This window comes from Scheffersomyces xylosifermentans (genome assembly GCF_036884685.1).
Source record: "Scheffersomyces xylosifermentans strain CBS 12540 chromosome Unknown RJT20scaffold_6, whole genome shotgun sequence".
Taxonomy (NCBI): Eukaryota; Fungi; Ascomycota; class Pichiomycetes; order Serinales; family Debaryomycetaceae; genus Scheffersomyces; species Scheffersomyces xylosifermentans.
In genome coordinates this window covers 314,868-329,275 of record NW_027042944.1, presented here as the reverse complement: position 1 = coordinate 329,275, position 14,408 = coordinate 314,868, and the positions used below count along the sequence as shown (strand labels likewise).

At 40.7% G+C, this 14,408-nt stretch overlaps 6 protein-coding genes across 6 annotated transcripts; 3 read left to right on the top strand and 3 right to left on the bottom strand. All coding sequences in view use genetic code 12, as the record gives it.

Moving 5' to 3' along the window:
- Positions 1-307: 307 nt before the first annotated feature.
- On the top strand, positions 308-2,366 carry RJT20DRAFT_129495 (chaperonin-containing T-complex subunit). Its single transcript, XM_064917516.1, has one exon. The coding sequence runs from the start codon at positions 486-488 to the stop codon at positions 2,079-2,081; it is 1,596 nt and encodes a 531-aa protein (XP_064772955.1). The 5' UTR covers positions 308-485; the 3' UTR covers positions 2,082-2,366.
- Positions 2,367-2,373: 7 nt separating this feature from the next.
- On the bottom strand, positions 2,374-4,365 carry SAS10 (rRNA-processing protein). The gene has a single exon (XM_064917515.1). It carries the CDS (start codon positions 4,190-4,192, stop codon positions 2,474-2,476), a length of 1,719 nt encoding a protein of 572 aa, XP_064772954.1. The 5' UTR covers positions 4,193-4,365; the 3' UTR covers positions 2,374-2,473.
- An 89-nt stretch (positions 4,366-4,454) lies between these two features.
- Positions 4,455-6,017, top strand: RPC53 (DNA-directed RNA polymerase III subunit). Its single transcript, XM_064917514.1, has one exon. The coding sequence runs from the start codon at positions 4,621-4,623 to the stop codon at positions 5,887-5,889; it is 1,269 nt and encodes a 422-aa protein (XP_064772953.1). The 5' UTR covers positions 4,455-4,620; the 3' UTR covers positions 5,890-6,017.
- A 103-nt stretch (positions 6,018-6,120) lies between these two features.
- Positions 6,121-8,782, bottom strand: HCA4 (RNA-dependent ATPase). The gene has a single exon (XM_064917513.1). The coding sequence runs from the start codon at positions 8,504-8,506 to the stop codon at positions 6,185-6,187; it is 2,322 nt and encodes a 773-aa protein (XP_064772952.1). The 5' UTR covers positions 8,507-8,782; the 3' UTR covers positions 6,121-6,184.
- A 484-nt stretch (positions 8,783-9,266) lies between these two features.
- On the bottom strand, positions 9,267-10,433 carry MED20 (Med20p). The gene is made up of 2 exons (XM_064917512.1): positions 10,358-10,433; positions 9,267-10,232 (listed from the first exon to the last, which is right to left on the bottom strand). Exons 1-2 carry the CDS (start codon positions 10,366-10,368, stop codon positions 9,530-9,532), a joined length of 714 nt encoding a protein of 237 aa, XP_064772951.1. The 5' UTR covers positions 10,369-10,433; the 3' UTR covers positions 9,267-9,529.
- Positions 10,434-10,629: 196 nt separating this feature from the next.
- RJT20DRAFT_129489 (Elongator subunit) lies at positions 10,630-13,294 on the top strand. The gene has a single exon (XM_064917511.1). The coding sequence runs from the start codon at positions 10,670-10,672 to the stop codon at positions 13,112-13,114; it is 2,445 nt and encodes an 814-aa protein (XP_064772950.1). The 5' UTR covers positions 10,630-10,669; the 3' UTR covers positions 13,115-13,294.
- The last annotated feature ends 1,114 nt before the right edge of the window (positions 13,295-14,408 follow it).

The window sequence follows — 14,408 nt, the reverse complement described above, 5'->3', positions numbered from 1 at the left end:
ACTACCAACAACGACTGCCCTCACTAATGCAAATACCAACGACTACCCTCACTAAAATAACTAACAACAATTTTTCCTCTCACGAATAATACCAACGACTTCTCTCACTAAAAACTACAAACACAACTACCCTCACCACCACTCTCACTAAATCCATCACCACTCTCACTAATACAACTAACTACGACTACCCTCACTAAAAGCTACTCACTACAACTGCCATCACCACCACTACTCACCACCATCACGTGACCCACCAGAGAATTTTTAAGGCGACGACGAAATCAAAGAAAAATCAAAAAAAATCCCAATTACAACCATCGTTTACCTTTAATTGTTGTGTTAATACCCGTCAGTTCATCAAATAATACCCGTTTCACTAGGTCCAATCGAATCTCGCTGCGAAGACGATTCTTTCCATCCAACCAGAAACTTCCAATTCCAAATACTCCCCATAACGCCCTCATAGTATTACAGATCTCAACATGGCTACTGTAAGAACCGTTGCTCCGTCCAACGCCACCTTCAAAGACAAGGAAAAGCCCCTGGAAGTCCGTAGAGCCAACATTCTCGCAGCAAGAGCAGTGTCAGATGCTATCAGAACTTCCCTTGGTCCAAAAGGTATGGACAAGATGATCAAGACAGGGAACGGAGAAATCATCATCTCCAACGATGGTGCTACCATCCTCAAGCACATGGCGGTTTTACACCCAGCAGCACGTATGTTGGTGGATGTCAGTGCTGCTCAAGATGTCGAAGCCGGAGATGGAACTACTTCGGTAGCCATTTTGACCGGATCGCTTCTTGGAGCCGCAGACCGTTTATTGAATAAGGGTATTCACCCAACTTTAATTGCCGAGTCCTTCCAAAGAGCAGCAAAGCGCTCCACTGAAGTCTTGTTAGACATGTCCCACAAGATCAGCCTTGACGACAGAGAACAGTTAATCAGAGCCGCTTCAACTTCCTTGTCCTCGAAGATCGTGTCTCAGCACTCGTCTCTTCTCTCTCCTTTAGCCGTAGATTCGGTCCTTAAGGTCATCAATGAAGAAGGTAACAATGTCGATTTAAACGACATCAGACTTATCAAGAAAGTAGGTGGAACCATTGACGAAACAGAACTTGTAAAAGGTGTCGTTTTGACCCAAAACGTTGTTAAGAACGCAGGAGGTCCAACCAGAATAGAAAAAGCCAGAATCGGTTTGGTTCAGTTCCAATTGTCTCCACCAAAGCCAGATATGGAAAATAACGTCGTCGTGAATGACTACAGACAAATGGATAAGATTTTGAAGGAAGAAAGAGCGTACTTATTAAACATCTGTAAGAAGATCAAGAAGGCAAAGTGTAACGTGTTATTGATTCAAAAGTCCATCTTAAGAGACGCTGTCAATGACTTAGCCTTGCATTTCCTTTCTAAGTTGAATATTATGGTCATTAAGGACATCGAGAGAGACGAAATCGAATTTTTAGCCAAGTCCACTGGATGTAAACCAATAGCAGACATTGATAACTTCACTGAAGACCGTTTGGGTTCCGCTGAACTCATAGAAGAACTTGAAAGTTCTGGTTCCAAGATAGTTAAAATCACAGGAATCTCTTCTAAGAACATTAAACCTACCGTATCGGTTATTGTAAGAGGTGCTAACCATTTGGTGTTAGATGAAACTGAGAGATCTATTCATGACGCCCTCTGTGTCATCAGATGTTTGGTCAAAGAAAAGGCCCTTATTGCAGGTGGAGGTGCCCCAGAAATCGAAATTTCCAGAATATTGATGAAGGAGTCTACAAAATTATCTGGTGTCGAACAATTTGTATACCAAGAGTTCGCCCTGGCATTGGAAGTTATCCCAACCACATTAGCTGAAAATGCTGGTTTGAACCCAATTAATGTTGTCACAGACTTGAGAAACAGACACGAAAGTGGTGAAAAGAACGCCGGTATCTCTGTTAGGAGATCAGGTGCTTCTAATACCTATGATGAACACGTTTTACAACCGGTTTTGGTGAGTACAAGTGCTATAACGTTAGCGTCTGAGTGTGTCAAGTCGATCTTGAGAATCGATGACATTCAATTTGCTCGTTAGATAGACATTTTTCACGGTAAGCTCAAAAGATTGCAGGAGGAGAGATATATTTGAAGCAAGATAGTCATCAATAGTTGTCAGCACGCAGAACGGTTAGGAACAGGCGGAGTCATGCCATTCCTGGTATATAGAATAACTAGCATTCGTGCCGATCAATTCATTCCTTGTATATCATATAATAAATAATCATACGTAACCAAACATCTAAGTAGACAAACTAGAAGAAGTAAACGTAGATGTTCTCTATTCATTGACAAATCTTCATCTCATATCTACATAATACACTTTTTTAGTCTTCATATCGTCTTATAAATACAATATACAATTCTCTATATATATAATATACAGCCTCATTGTAGATTCTGTAAATGCTATTCGTGAAATACTCAAGATTATACCAACTTGACAGATCTGGATAAACCCTTTTTGATACCAGTCTTTTCTCCTCCGTATGGTCCTCTGTTGCTGGCATCGTAAACTTGTCTGACAGACTTGAGTTTCTTCTGTGCCTTTTCGTATTGCTTTCTCTTCTTGACTCTGGAGTTCCTGTATTCCTTCTTTCTGTGTGGGGTAAGACCCTTGTTCTTGAGGATCTGGTAGTTGATGGCTCTCTTTCCATCCTCTCCCAAGGATTCTTGGACTTCGGCCAACTTACCTTCCTTGGCAGCCTTGACGGCTTCTTCGTGTGCTCTAAGACGACTTTCCTTCTTCTCTTGTTTTCCTTCCTTGAGCGACTGGTAGTACGCATTGTCTTCACCATTATTGACCTCATGGGCCAATCTCTCATCATCGGATCCGAAGTCTTCTCCATCCAAATCTGCTCCCAAATCGTCCTTCTCATCCAAACCTCTCTTTCTGGCTTCTTCTATTAATCTCTGTTGTCTTTCAAACAATCTCTCTCTGTAAGGTAAATCAAGATCTCCCGAGAAATGATCATTACCCTTAGCAACAGCTTGGTCAATCTTAGAAGTGTAGAAACGCAACGTCTTCTTTCTACGTTGCTTCTCTTCCATATCCACGTCTTCTGGTGTAGCAACTTCGGTGAAATCACTGACTCTATTCTTAGAAACACGTTTAATTCTCCTCTTGGATGTGATATCTATGTCGAGGTCATCGTTCTGTTCTTCCTGAGCATCCACGAACTCTTCTTCGTCATCTTCCTCGCTATTCACATCAATATCGGATTCAAGCTCTGACATGTCGCTATTCTCCACAGATTGGAATTCTTCATTAAACTCATCAGTCTTCTCCTTTTCATCAGCGACTTCTGGCAATTCACTTGCTTGTCTCCATACTTCTCTGGATGATAATATAGTTTCCATTACAGGGTTCTCCTTCATGGTTGTGAAGGGTTCGCCGCTTCTTAACGAGTCGACGAAAATAGCGAAATATGAAGTTATGGCTGCCAAATATGCTGCTAATGCTACGGATTTCACTTCAATGAACTGGTTATTAGGCTTACTTTGAAGCTCAGCCAATTGAGGCTTAAGAAGATTTAATTCCTTCAAGAGAGGAACGAATTCTGGGAATGACTGGTTGAGTAACTTCAACTTTTCTTCGTCATCTAAGTTCTCTATAGAGGTAGAACCTTCACTTATCACCAACTGAGTCTTTTGGGCTGCAGCATCCGCTTCTGCTTGTTCTTCCGAAGTCTTCTTCCAGTCGTCCATCATGTCTTCATCAATGAAATCATCCATGGCCAATTCATTCAAGTGCTTCTTCTGTTGTTTCAAAGCTTCTTCCGTCATTTGTCTAGCATCTTCGTCGTCACTGGCATCATCTCCACCGTAATAGTTCTTCTTTCCACCCCAACCTCTCTCTTCATCCTCTTCTTCTTCTTGTTCTTGCTCTTCCGCAAGAGCATCAGAATCAACATCGCTGCCGTCTTCATTCTCCTCGTTTTCTTCGCTTTCTTCGTCATCTAAATTGTCTACCTCGCCACCAAGAACCTCTTCTTCCGACGACAACTCATCTTCCTCCCCAAATCGAGCTGCGTACTCTCCAGCGTTGTCCAAAAGGATCTTTTCCTTATTAGCATCAAATGCATCCACCTCGTCGAGACCATGATCTTCTTCGGCAGAGGCCTGTTTTCTACCTGATTTTCTCGCCATTTCGTATTTCCAGTTAATTACCTATATTCCAGCACTTGAAAATTGCTCAACAGCACTTCTTTATCCCAACTTTCACTACAAAAAAGCTCTACAAATCAACAATAAACGACTCTCTTCCTTCTTCATCATCGGCTGTGAAATCCTGATTTTTCACTCATCGCGGCTCGTAAAACTCATCGCAAAAACAGTGAAAAATTCGAGCCGCACCGTGGCAGAGCGCATCGCGGGAAAAAAGATTTTAGCGAGAGAATCGGCCGTTTTGTCGGTATTCGCACGGGGAGAAATACCGACAATGATTTAGCGATGAATTGATGAGATGATGATTTGACTTGAGGAAGAAACCACGGTTAAAGGTAGTGAAAAATAGGTAAGAAACCAGAAAAACTGGATAAAGGGGATCGAAACGTGCTTAGAAGGCTACTGTAGAAATGTCAAACAGATTGGAGTCGTTGAACTCCAAAAAACCGGCGTCTTCATCGTCTTCGTCTCCGCTGCTGAAGACTTCTCTTAAGTTCAAACCAAAAGTTGTCCCAAGAAAGTCCAAGGAAGAACGTGCAAAAGAAGCTCCGGTGCAAGTGAAAGAGGAACCAGGAACTCGTGGATCCGCTACTCGTGGTGGTCGTGGTGGTTCTACCCGAGGACGTGGCCGTGGAGGCCGTAATAACTATGCTGGAACTCATTTGGTATCTTCAGGTCCACTCTCTTCAGGCTCGGTGTCCATTGGTAACGTCAATGGTTCGAAATTGGGACTTACTTCCGATAGAACGTTCAATTCGGTATCACCAACACCTGAATTCTTGCAGAACTTGAAACTCAAGGAAAAGACCAAATCGCCAACTCCTGGAAGTACCAGAACGGAAAATGGCGATGACCAAGATGAAGACCAAGATGATCCTACCAAGATCAACATGACACAACAATATAGATTTGCAGACGAAGAAACAGTATTGTTCCCAGTAAGACCGGAAAGAGATGATCCCGAAGATGAAACTAAGGAAGCTATAAAGATCGAATCATCGGATCCAACACGGGAAAACACTCCTGCTGTTCCTTCTGAACACCATAGCAGAGAAGTTACAGTAAAGAGTGAACCAATAGAAGAGAAATTGGAGCAAATTATGAATAACAAGGCCAAACTTCAAATGAAGCTATTGCAAGGAAATGACGCCTTTGAACAGGAGGAATATTCTAAAATGATTTCAGATCACCAAGAACTCTTGGATATTTTGACAGACCGTTTGGGAGGTTTATCTACAGATTCAGAAACACCGGAGATCGAAGACGAGAACGAAACCAAGTACATTGCGTTCCAATTACCCAAAAAATTACCAGGTTACGTTAACGAATCTTCCGTGAAAGCAGAGCCAGGATTAGAAAAGGAAACTACGAAGACAAAACCATCATATGTTTCTCCACTTGTAACTAGTGAATCTACCGTTCGTGGACAAATAGGCCATCTTAACATCCACCAGTCTGGAAAGTTCAGTATTAACATCGGAAATGACATTGACTTGACTGTGTCCAAAGGAGCTACTGCCAGTTTCCTTCAAGAAGTAGTAATTATAGATCTTTCGGAGGAAGTGGATACAGATGAAAATATCGAGATGTTGGACGAAGATGGTAAGAAGGTTAGAGGAAGACTTCTTCGTTTGGGCAAATTAGAAGGAAAGATCATTGGTACACCACTCATTCAGTAAAGGAGACAGCAGTCTGATACAATTGAGAGATAGAAGAGGAGTAGAAAGATGAATAGGTAGACTTATTAATGCATATTACGAAGAAAACAACGGATAAGAATTGTAGAAATTTCAGTGTGAACTCAGTGGGAACCTCATCACTTCAATTGGAAAGTTCATGTAGAAGTGCTAAACTTATAGGAGAAGTAATCTGTTATAACCATCCCATTTACTGTTCATAAGAGCTAAAATTCCTATTATCTATACAAAATTATATATACACCTTTATTATAATGCTATGCTATTCTTCTATCTATTAATGCTGTAACAACTTGGCTGTCAACGACTCCAAGTCTTCCAAAGTTTCTGGCTCATCGAACTCCACAAACGTATCCTTCTTCTTGTTCTTTTCATGCTTGTCGTTTTCGAACCACTTAGGCTTCTTAACTGCTGGTTCAACATCCGACTCGTTATTAGAAGAGTACTCCATATCACGATCCAAGTCGACGTTGGTATCGTCACCACCAAGACTGACGACATAACCTCCTTCTCCTTCGTCACCATCCAGATCACTTACTTCTTCTCTAGCACGTCTTTCTATCTCCTTTCTCTTTCTCTTCTTTTCTTGTCTCTTGTTCTTCGCAGTCTCTTTATCCTCTATATCTGCTTCATTCATAGCCTCGGTCTCCTTGCTGACGAAAGCTTCTTTCTGTGATTTGGCATCTCCCTTCTTGATGAAGTCTTCTTCGTCTTCCAACTCATAAATAGGATGAGCAACTCCTTCGTCGTCAAATACCAATTTAGTTGGGTTTCCCTTGGAAGCAAGACTTGCCTTCTTGGAAAGAGCCTTCTTGGCCAGTCTCTTCGATTCAGGAACAGTCAAGTCTGGGAGTTCAATTTCAGTCAACTCATGGTCCTTTCTCTTGACAGACATGAAATCATCGTCTTCTTCATCATTATCCGCTTGGTTACCATTCAATTTCAAGAAGTGGTCAGATAAAACGTTCTGGTTCTGTCTTTCGAACATACGATCATACTTAGTTCTTACCTTCTCTGGTCCATTATTTTCATCGTTTAGTTCTCCATCTTCATTGGCCTTGGACAATGCCATAAGCTGTCTAGATGCGTTCTTCTTCTCCTTGTTGGCATTACCACCCTTTATCTTGATCTTAGGAGCTCCTGGTAATCCAAGGGATGCAGCATACTTCTCAGAAGGTAACTCTTCAATCTTGAATACATCTTTATCCTTTTGGACATAGACTGATCTGAAGTATGAAATGAATGCTCTCTGTCCCAAATTCTTCATTATAGGATCCTTAAAACATAATGATTGCAATTGCGGTCTGATACTCTTCTTGTTCTTTTGCTTTATATTCATGAGTTTCGGTTCAATCTTGTTGATTTCAAGTCTCTTTAACATTCCTTCTTCTTCAGATGGTAACAACATCAAGAGAGATTTACCTTGACGACCGAAACGAGCCGCTCTTCCGACTCTGTGGACGTAAGTGGCGGCATCTTCAGGACAATCCACCTGGACAACCCAATCAATAGCTGGGAAATCCAATCCTCTTGCAACAATATCGGTTGCAAAAAGACATGCATGCTGGGCCTTGGAAAACTTCATAGTGGTTTCAAGACGAGAAGTCTGCTTGTGACGACCGTATAACTTCAACAATGAAATACCTGGCTGAAGCGTACGGAAGGTCTCGTAAGCGTATTGGACTTGTTTGGACGAGGAGAAGAAAACAAGCATCTTACTCTTCAAATGTGACTTAATGAAGGACCAGAGAACATCGAGTTTTTCATCTAATGGAATACGGATATAATACTGGTCCAATGACTCAGGAGTAGCCGAAATCTCCAGGTCAGATGAGACTCCGATACGCTTAGGATTGGTAAGTGATAATCTGGCCAAATCCTTGACACTATCTGACTGAGTTGCTGAAAATAAGAGCGTTTGTCTTGTTGGTGGTAAGTGACCAATTATGTTATCTATTTGTTTCTTGAATCCCATATCCAAGCACCTATCGGCCTCGTCAAGTACTAACACCTGTAAGTTCGAAGTTTCCATGCCCACAGCTTCATTGAGATGCTGTGATATTCTTCCTGGGGTTCCCACTAAGATATTCATACGGGAAACTCTCTCCTTTTCATATTTCACGTCCTTTCCTCCGGTGACAAGACCAGCTGAAAAGCTATTGTATTTACCGATTTTTGCCAAAACTTCGAAGATTTGAACAGCCAACTCTCTTGTGGGTGACACTATCAAAGCGGCTAAACCGTCGTGCTCTGTAATTTGGTTCCTGATAAGCGATTCCACCACGGGAATCAAGAATGCTAGCGTTTTACCCGAGCCCGTCTTGGCTGTACCCATGACGTCTTCTTCTTTCAATGCGATAGGAATGGTTTTCTTTTGTATATCCGTAAGGGACACGAAACTGGCCTCATTGAGCCCCTGGAGAGTTTCCTGCGAGATCGGAAGGTCGCTGAACTGTGAAAGCAGCTTTTCATCTACTGCTGGATCATACTGTTCAATTCTTTCCTTCAACTTGGCCAATGCCTTCTCTTCCTTTTCTCTCTGGAGGATCCTCAGACCCTTTTTTTCCTTTTTACTTCCTTTGCGTTGAGGTTTTGCCATTTCGGTTCTAAACACTACTACCTCGGTATTACACCACAAATACTGCTGCTACAAATATACAACTCCTAAACTTCTAAAACTCTTCAACTCCATCTTTCTTCATGTTAAATATTACATCAAAGTGAAAAACTCATCTCCAAAAAAATTGGTGTATGTGCAGGAATTTTGCATCAATTTCGTGCAGCGACTTTTTTTTGCATCAATTGGTGGTAGGAGAGAGGGAGGAGAGAAGGGGCATGGAGGAGGTGGAAGTGGGGAGAAGTAGGGTGGTGGGAGTGAGTTGGGAGACGAGGAGATGGTAGGTGAAAAAAAAAGGTGGGTGAAAAAAAAAGAGGTGGATGAAGAAAGGTAGGGTAGTGAAGGAAATGAGGTACGCATAAAGGTATTGTGGTGAGTGCAGTGGGTGAGGGAGGTGGGTTTCTTAGTATAATGATATGATGAAATGATGTAAATGATCTTTTGATAGCATGGAGCAGGCAGTAGTGTGAGTGGGCATATGTGGTGTGAGTGGGGAATGTGGTGTGAGTGGAGAATGTGGTGTGAGTACTGTAATTACTGTGAGCGCTAGTGTAATTTAAGTGATGCAAGTGAACATGTAGTAGTATTGTAAGTAATGTAAGTAATATGAATAGATATCCTGTTATGATTTACTTATGCGTTTAGCGACTCTACTTACTTAAAAGTTTTCCTCCTTAGAAATCCGTTCATATTACTCGGAATAGCACGTACTGATAGTCGTTTTTCATTAAGTGATATGTACGGAATATATGAACATACACTTAGTACAAGTTTTAAGAACCTAATATACAATATACAAGATCTATTGATCTATATATCTATACGGTAATCTATGTATAACAACTTTTATAATCGCAACAGCATGAATTGTTCCAGCCAGAACTTCAATACAATTCAAATACCTTTGTCAGGCACAATGATGTGATTCACGTCTATTCCATTAGATCATTATGGTAACATCCATACCAATACACCCTCTTAAAGCACCCAAAGATTTCTTCTCATCTAGAAATTGAGGATCGTCGAATACTGGTAAATCAAGTCTCCATAAGTGTCCAAATTCTTCACATCCAATACATCGCAACAGAGCTCACCAGCGGGTATTCCGTACTTATTTCTAATACCTTCAAACGTTGCAGTAAAACTCTCTACAGTATCTCCTTTTAGCAAGTTCTTATCCACATCTATTTCCACCAACAATCCCTTGAAATTTCCATGCAAAAATACATTGGACGTCCTTATCGTCAAATTTCCATTTTCTAACTCATAAATGTGCCCACCGTCTCCTCTAATCAACTGTCTCTGTGTCCACAAACTTTGGAGCTTTTGCGCCACGAAGAAGTCAAATGGGTCGTTCAATCCAGTTGTTGCTCCTTTGTGAAGATGTTCATCGGGTATGCTCAAATCCGTAGGATGACCAAGCTCCTCGGCTGCTTCCTTGACTAAATTCGTGAAAACTCCCGCTGATTTCTTATTTATGAGCGTTATGGTTGAGTCATTCAAATATGATGGTGAAAGTGTGAATAAAAACTTCGATTCTGGGTGAACTGTGGCCGTTTCCACCAATTCTGGTGGTATAGAGTACGGATTATTCCTGAATATCTTGAAATTAAAGCTCCATTTTCCTCTTAGCGTCGGCAATTCGTTGGAGAGCTGATCGTGAAACTGTGTTATTGTTTCTGGCGAAGCCTTTTGTATCAATAAGACCCTGGAAATCGTTAGTATTTGCAATATCTCCCCATAGTGAACTCCAGTAAACTATACAGAAATATCACAAAGAACACTCAATAATCTAGACAAAACCGTTACATTTCGGCAAAAAAAATTACATACGCTGAAACCATGATATCCTATTACTACCTAAACCCAATTATCTCCAATTCAATAATATCAAAAACACCTCCAATTGATCCATAACCATATTCTTCACTAACATCTACAATAACCTTCCTGTCTCCATAGTTAACGTTGACAGAGATGTCGCATGTCGCACTACATAACCGTTTTCAAACCCTCGAGAGATACGACATCTTCTCCTGCACGTCAGCCATCGGCTGAAAAATTCGAGAAGATCATCTCTAAAAGATGGTGAGAGATAGGGGAGAGGAAGGCAGTATATCAGGTGTAGATCGTAGCAAATTAGCCATGGTGAGTTCCGGAGTAAGCCAGAAGGCTATTTTTGCAGGCGCCAACAAACAGGCGCAAGTTGCAGACTATAAAAACGACCAGAAGGTCGTGGCATTCGGTGCTGGGAAGAATATTGCATTATGGAACCCTTTGGCCAAGGACAGAAAGGGGATCTATTCTACGTTGAAGAAGCATTCTAAGGAGATTACAGGTATCAAATTCGTTCCAAACTCGCCGTTTTTGGTATCCGTTGCAGAAGATACCGAAATTAATGTTTGGAAGGAAGACGAAAACGGTGAATATAGTTTGGCACAAACATTGAATGAACATACCCTGTCAATTACTTGCTTGGCAGTGGTCAATTCCCGTGTGTTTGTCACTGGATCAGCAGACGGATTTGTAGCATTATGGGCATTTAACGAGAATAACGGCAATAATGTCGTTTTGGTACGCAAATTCGAAGTAAAGTTTAACTTCTTACCAACAGCTTTGGCTATAGAGCAAATTGACAGTGAAGGCGATTATTTATTAGCTATAGGTGGAACAAGCCCTAATTTGTTTGTTTACACATTCACATTGTCATCCACAAACGAATTGCAAAACTTCACACTTTCAGCGTCTTTGACGGGCCACGAAGATTGGATCAGATGTCTTCAATTTGTTGTAGAAGAAAAGCATAAGAACTACATTCTTGCATCAGGATCTCAAGATAGATATATCAGGCTATGGAGACTTAAACTAAATGATCTTATAGACGATTCTGACGAGGATGAATCCAAATTGATTCTCTTGTCAAATAAGCAGTACAAATTTAGTATTGGCGAGAGCTCTCGTGGAGCCATCAGTTTCGAGGCCTTGATTATGGGCCACGACGACTGGGTCACAGGATTACAATGGCACCCCTCATATAAGACGAACTCAACCGAAAGGAAGTTACAGCTTTTGTCTTCAAGTGCTGATACTGCGTTGATGGTGTGGGAAATGGATCAAGAATCAGGTATTTGGGTATGTGTAAATAGGCTAGGAGAAATGTCCATTAAGGGTGCTTCTACCGCTACGGGTGCATCCGGAGGCTTCTGGTCTTGCTTATGGTTTGAAGATCCAGAAACCAAGACACAGTATATATTGGCTAATGGTAAGACAGGTTCATTCAGAGTCTACAGATCAGTTGATGAAGAAGCTAAGACATTCGAAGCCGTGTTCGGAATAACAGGACCAGTCAAGGAAGTGACTGACTTAGTATGGTCTAGAAATGGAGAGTATTTCACATCGACATCTTTGGACCAAACCTCCCGTTTATTTGCACCTTGGACAGAGAACAGAGAGTACAAAACTTGGCACGAATTTGCCAGACCTCAAATCCATGGGTACGATATGATTTGCATCGACAACATAACCGATTCTAAATACGTATCTGGAGGTGATGAAAAGGTTCTTCGTGTATTTGAGATTACCAACTCTATAGGTCAATTATTGAAGAAGTTATGTAACATAGAAGTTGCTTCAGACACAGAACAATTGCCCGAATCTGCATCTTTACCTGTGCTAGGATTGTCAAACAAAGCAGCCAATGAACAGCTCGAGGCTGGTGAAGCAGCTCAACAACAACAAGATGCTGAAGAGAATAATGAAGTCACTGAAGCAAAAGAGGACGTCTTGGCAACTTTGACTTCTCCACCACTCGAAGATTACTTGCAAAGATATACACTTTTCCCAGAGATTGAGAAACTTTACGGTCATGGATATGAGCTAACTTGTTGTGCCACATCACCAAATGGATCATTAATAGCATCAGCATGCAAATCCAACTCAGCCAAGCATGCCATCATCAGAGTTTTCAATGCAAGGAAAGAATATCAACAATCCCAGCAAGTTTTGGAAGGACACAACTTAACTATTACTAGCTTGGAATTTTCTCCAGATGGAAAGTATTTGCTTGCTGTATCTAGAGATAGACAATTCAGTTTATGGTCAGTAACAGACGAGAATGAAGCAAAATTCGAATTAGTGGAACTCAATACCAAAGCTCATTCAAGAATTATCTGGGATTGTTCTTGGGCACCAAGCAACGAGTTTGGTCAATTCTTTGTCACCGGATCTCGTGACAAGCAGGTTAAGTTGTGGCAGGTTGGTTCCAAAGTGGAATTAGTTGCTAGCAGTAAACTTGCGGAAGCAGTGACTTCGGTTTCCATTTACAAGGCTGGATTATTTGATAGCAAATTGATCCTAAGCATCGGCTTAGAAAGTGGTAGTATATCTCTCTTTTCAGTTGACTTGAGCAAAGAGGAGAGAAGCATTCAACATCTCACCACTTTTGACGATAAAATTACTCCATCCGATAGGATTTCTAAGTTATCATTCAGCAATAAGCTTCATGATGGGGGTAAGAATCTCTTACTTGCTGTCGGCAGTAACGATACGAGTGTTCGTCTTTATAGCATAGAAAAGGATTCTCTTGTGTAGATAGAAGGCATAAATACGTGTGGGATAGTATAATACGGAGAGGACTATCTTTCTGCACCGCTATGAAACTGTAGCTGCTAAGGATAAGTACGCTGTATGGATAAATATCTGTTGTTCTCCTTATACAAATATAATCATGTGTCTACGATTTTGCAATTTAATAGAATATATATTCATAATATACTAAAAATGAATTCTTTATAATTGTTCACCAAAGAATTTTATCACTGTGTTAATAGATTTTCAAAGCAGAAGCCTTAAACAATAGTACATCTGTTTGGAATAGCACCACCGTTACCTGTGTTAAAAGACTTGTTGTCTTTGTTACCAGTAGATTTGTTCTGGGAAGAGTTAGTAGTAGATTGAGCGGCCATTGTTAAAGGTTGTTGTTGTTGTTGTTGTTAAATGATGATTCCTTTTAGAAAAGACCAGATAAGAGGGTGAGTCAAGAGGTATTTATACTATTTCTGTCTATACAGAATTTTCTCTTTACCAGAAAGACAGAATATTCATCGTCTATCGATTGCAAAATTAAGCATTTTTGCAAAAATCACAATGATTCATGTCACAGCTACAAATTGCCTATTTGGGACCTTACAAATGAATAATGTGGGAAGGACGTAGAGAGAGATACGGATGAAGTTTCAGAGTTCGGTGTGTTTCAGAGGTATATACTACAATTGGCCATGGCAAAACACAAGATATGGCGTAGATTATAACCAGAGTTCTTGGAAATTAAAATAGGGGAGATGGCGGTAGCGTTTAATTTATGGTGATGTTGGGAGATAAGATTAGCAAGGGGGGGGGTCTTACTGTAAATAATGGAATAATGAAATAATTAAGGAGAATGATGACGTTTCTTATGGAGACTATCAAAAGTTAAAATTGAGAGAGATAGTGATAGTATGTTTACTTCTTCTTTATCACGATAAGGTATTAAGTGATAATTATTAATATGAATACAAGGTGACAAGTGGAAGAGATTGAATACTAATAATTGTCCATGAGAAGATTTAACGTAATTAACACCGAAAATTTGTGTTAGTTAGTTAGCCCAATAGATCGTAAGTACGTAAGCTTATTAGAAGTTAGTCTACTGTAAGTGTCAGCATTAGCATTGTAGGATGCAAAATCTAATATGATTATCACAACTTCATGAGTCTCAAAGGTGTATGCTACTGCATTTGGTAGCACTGATATAAGTATAAAGTAGCGTAGCTTTGACTGAACAAGTAGCTGTTGGCAAACAAGTAGCTGTTGGCAAACAAGTAGCTGTTAGCTCAAGAGTAGCTGT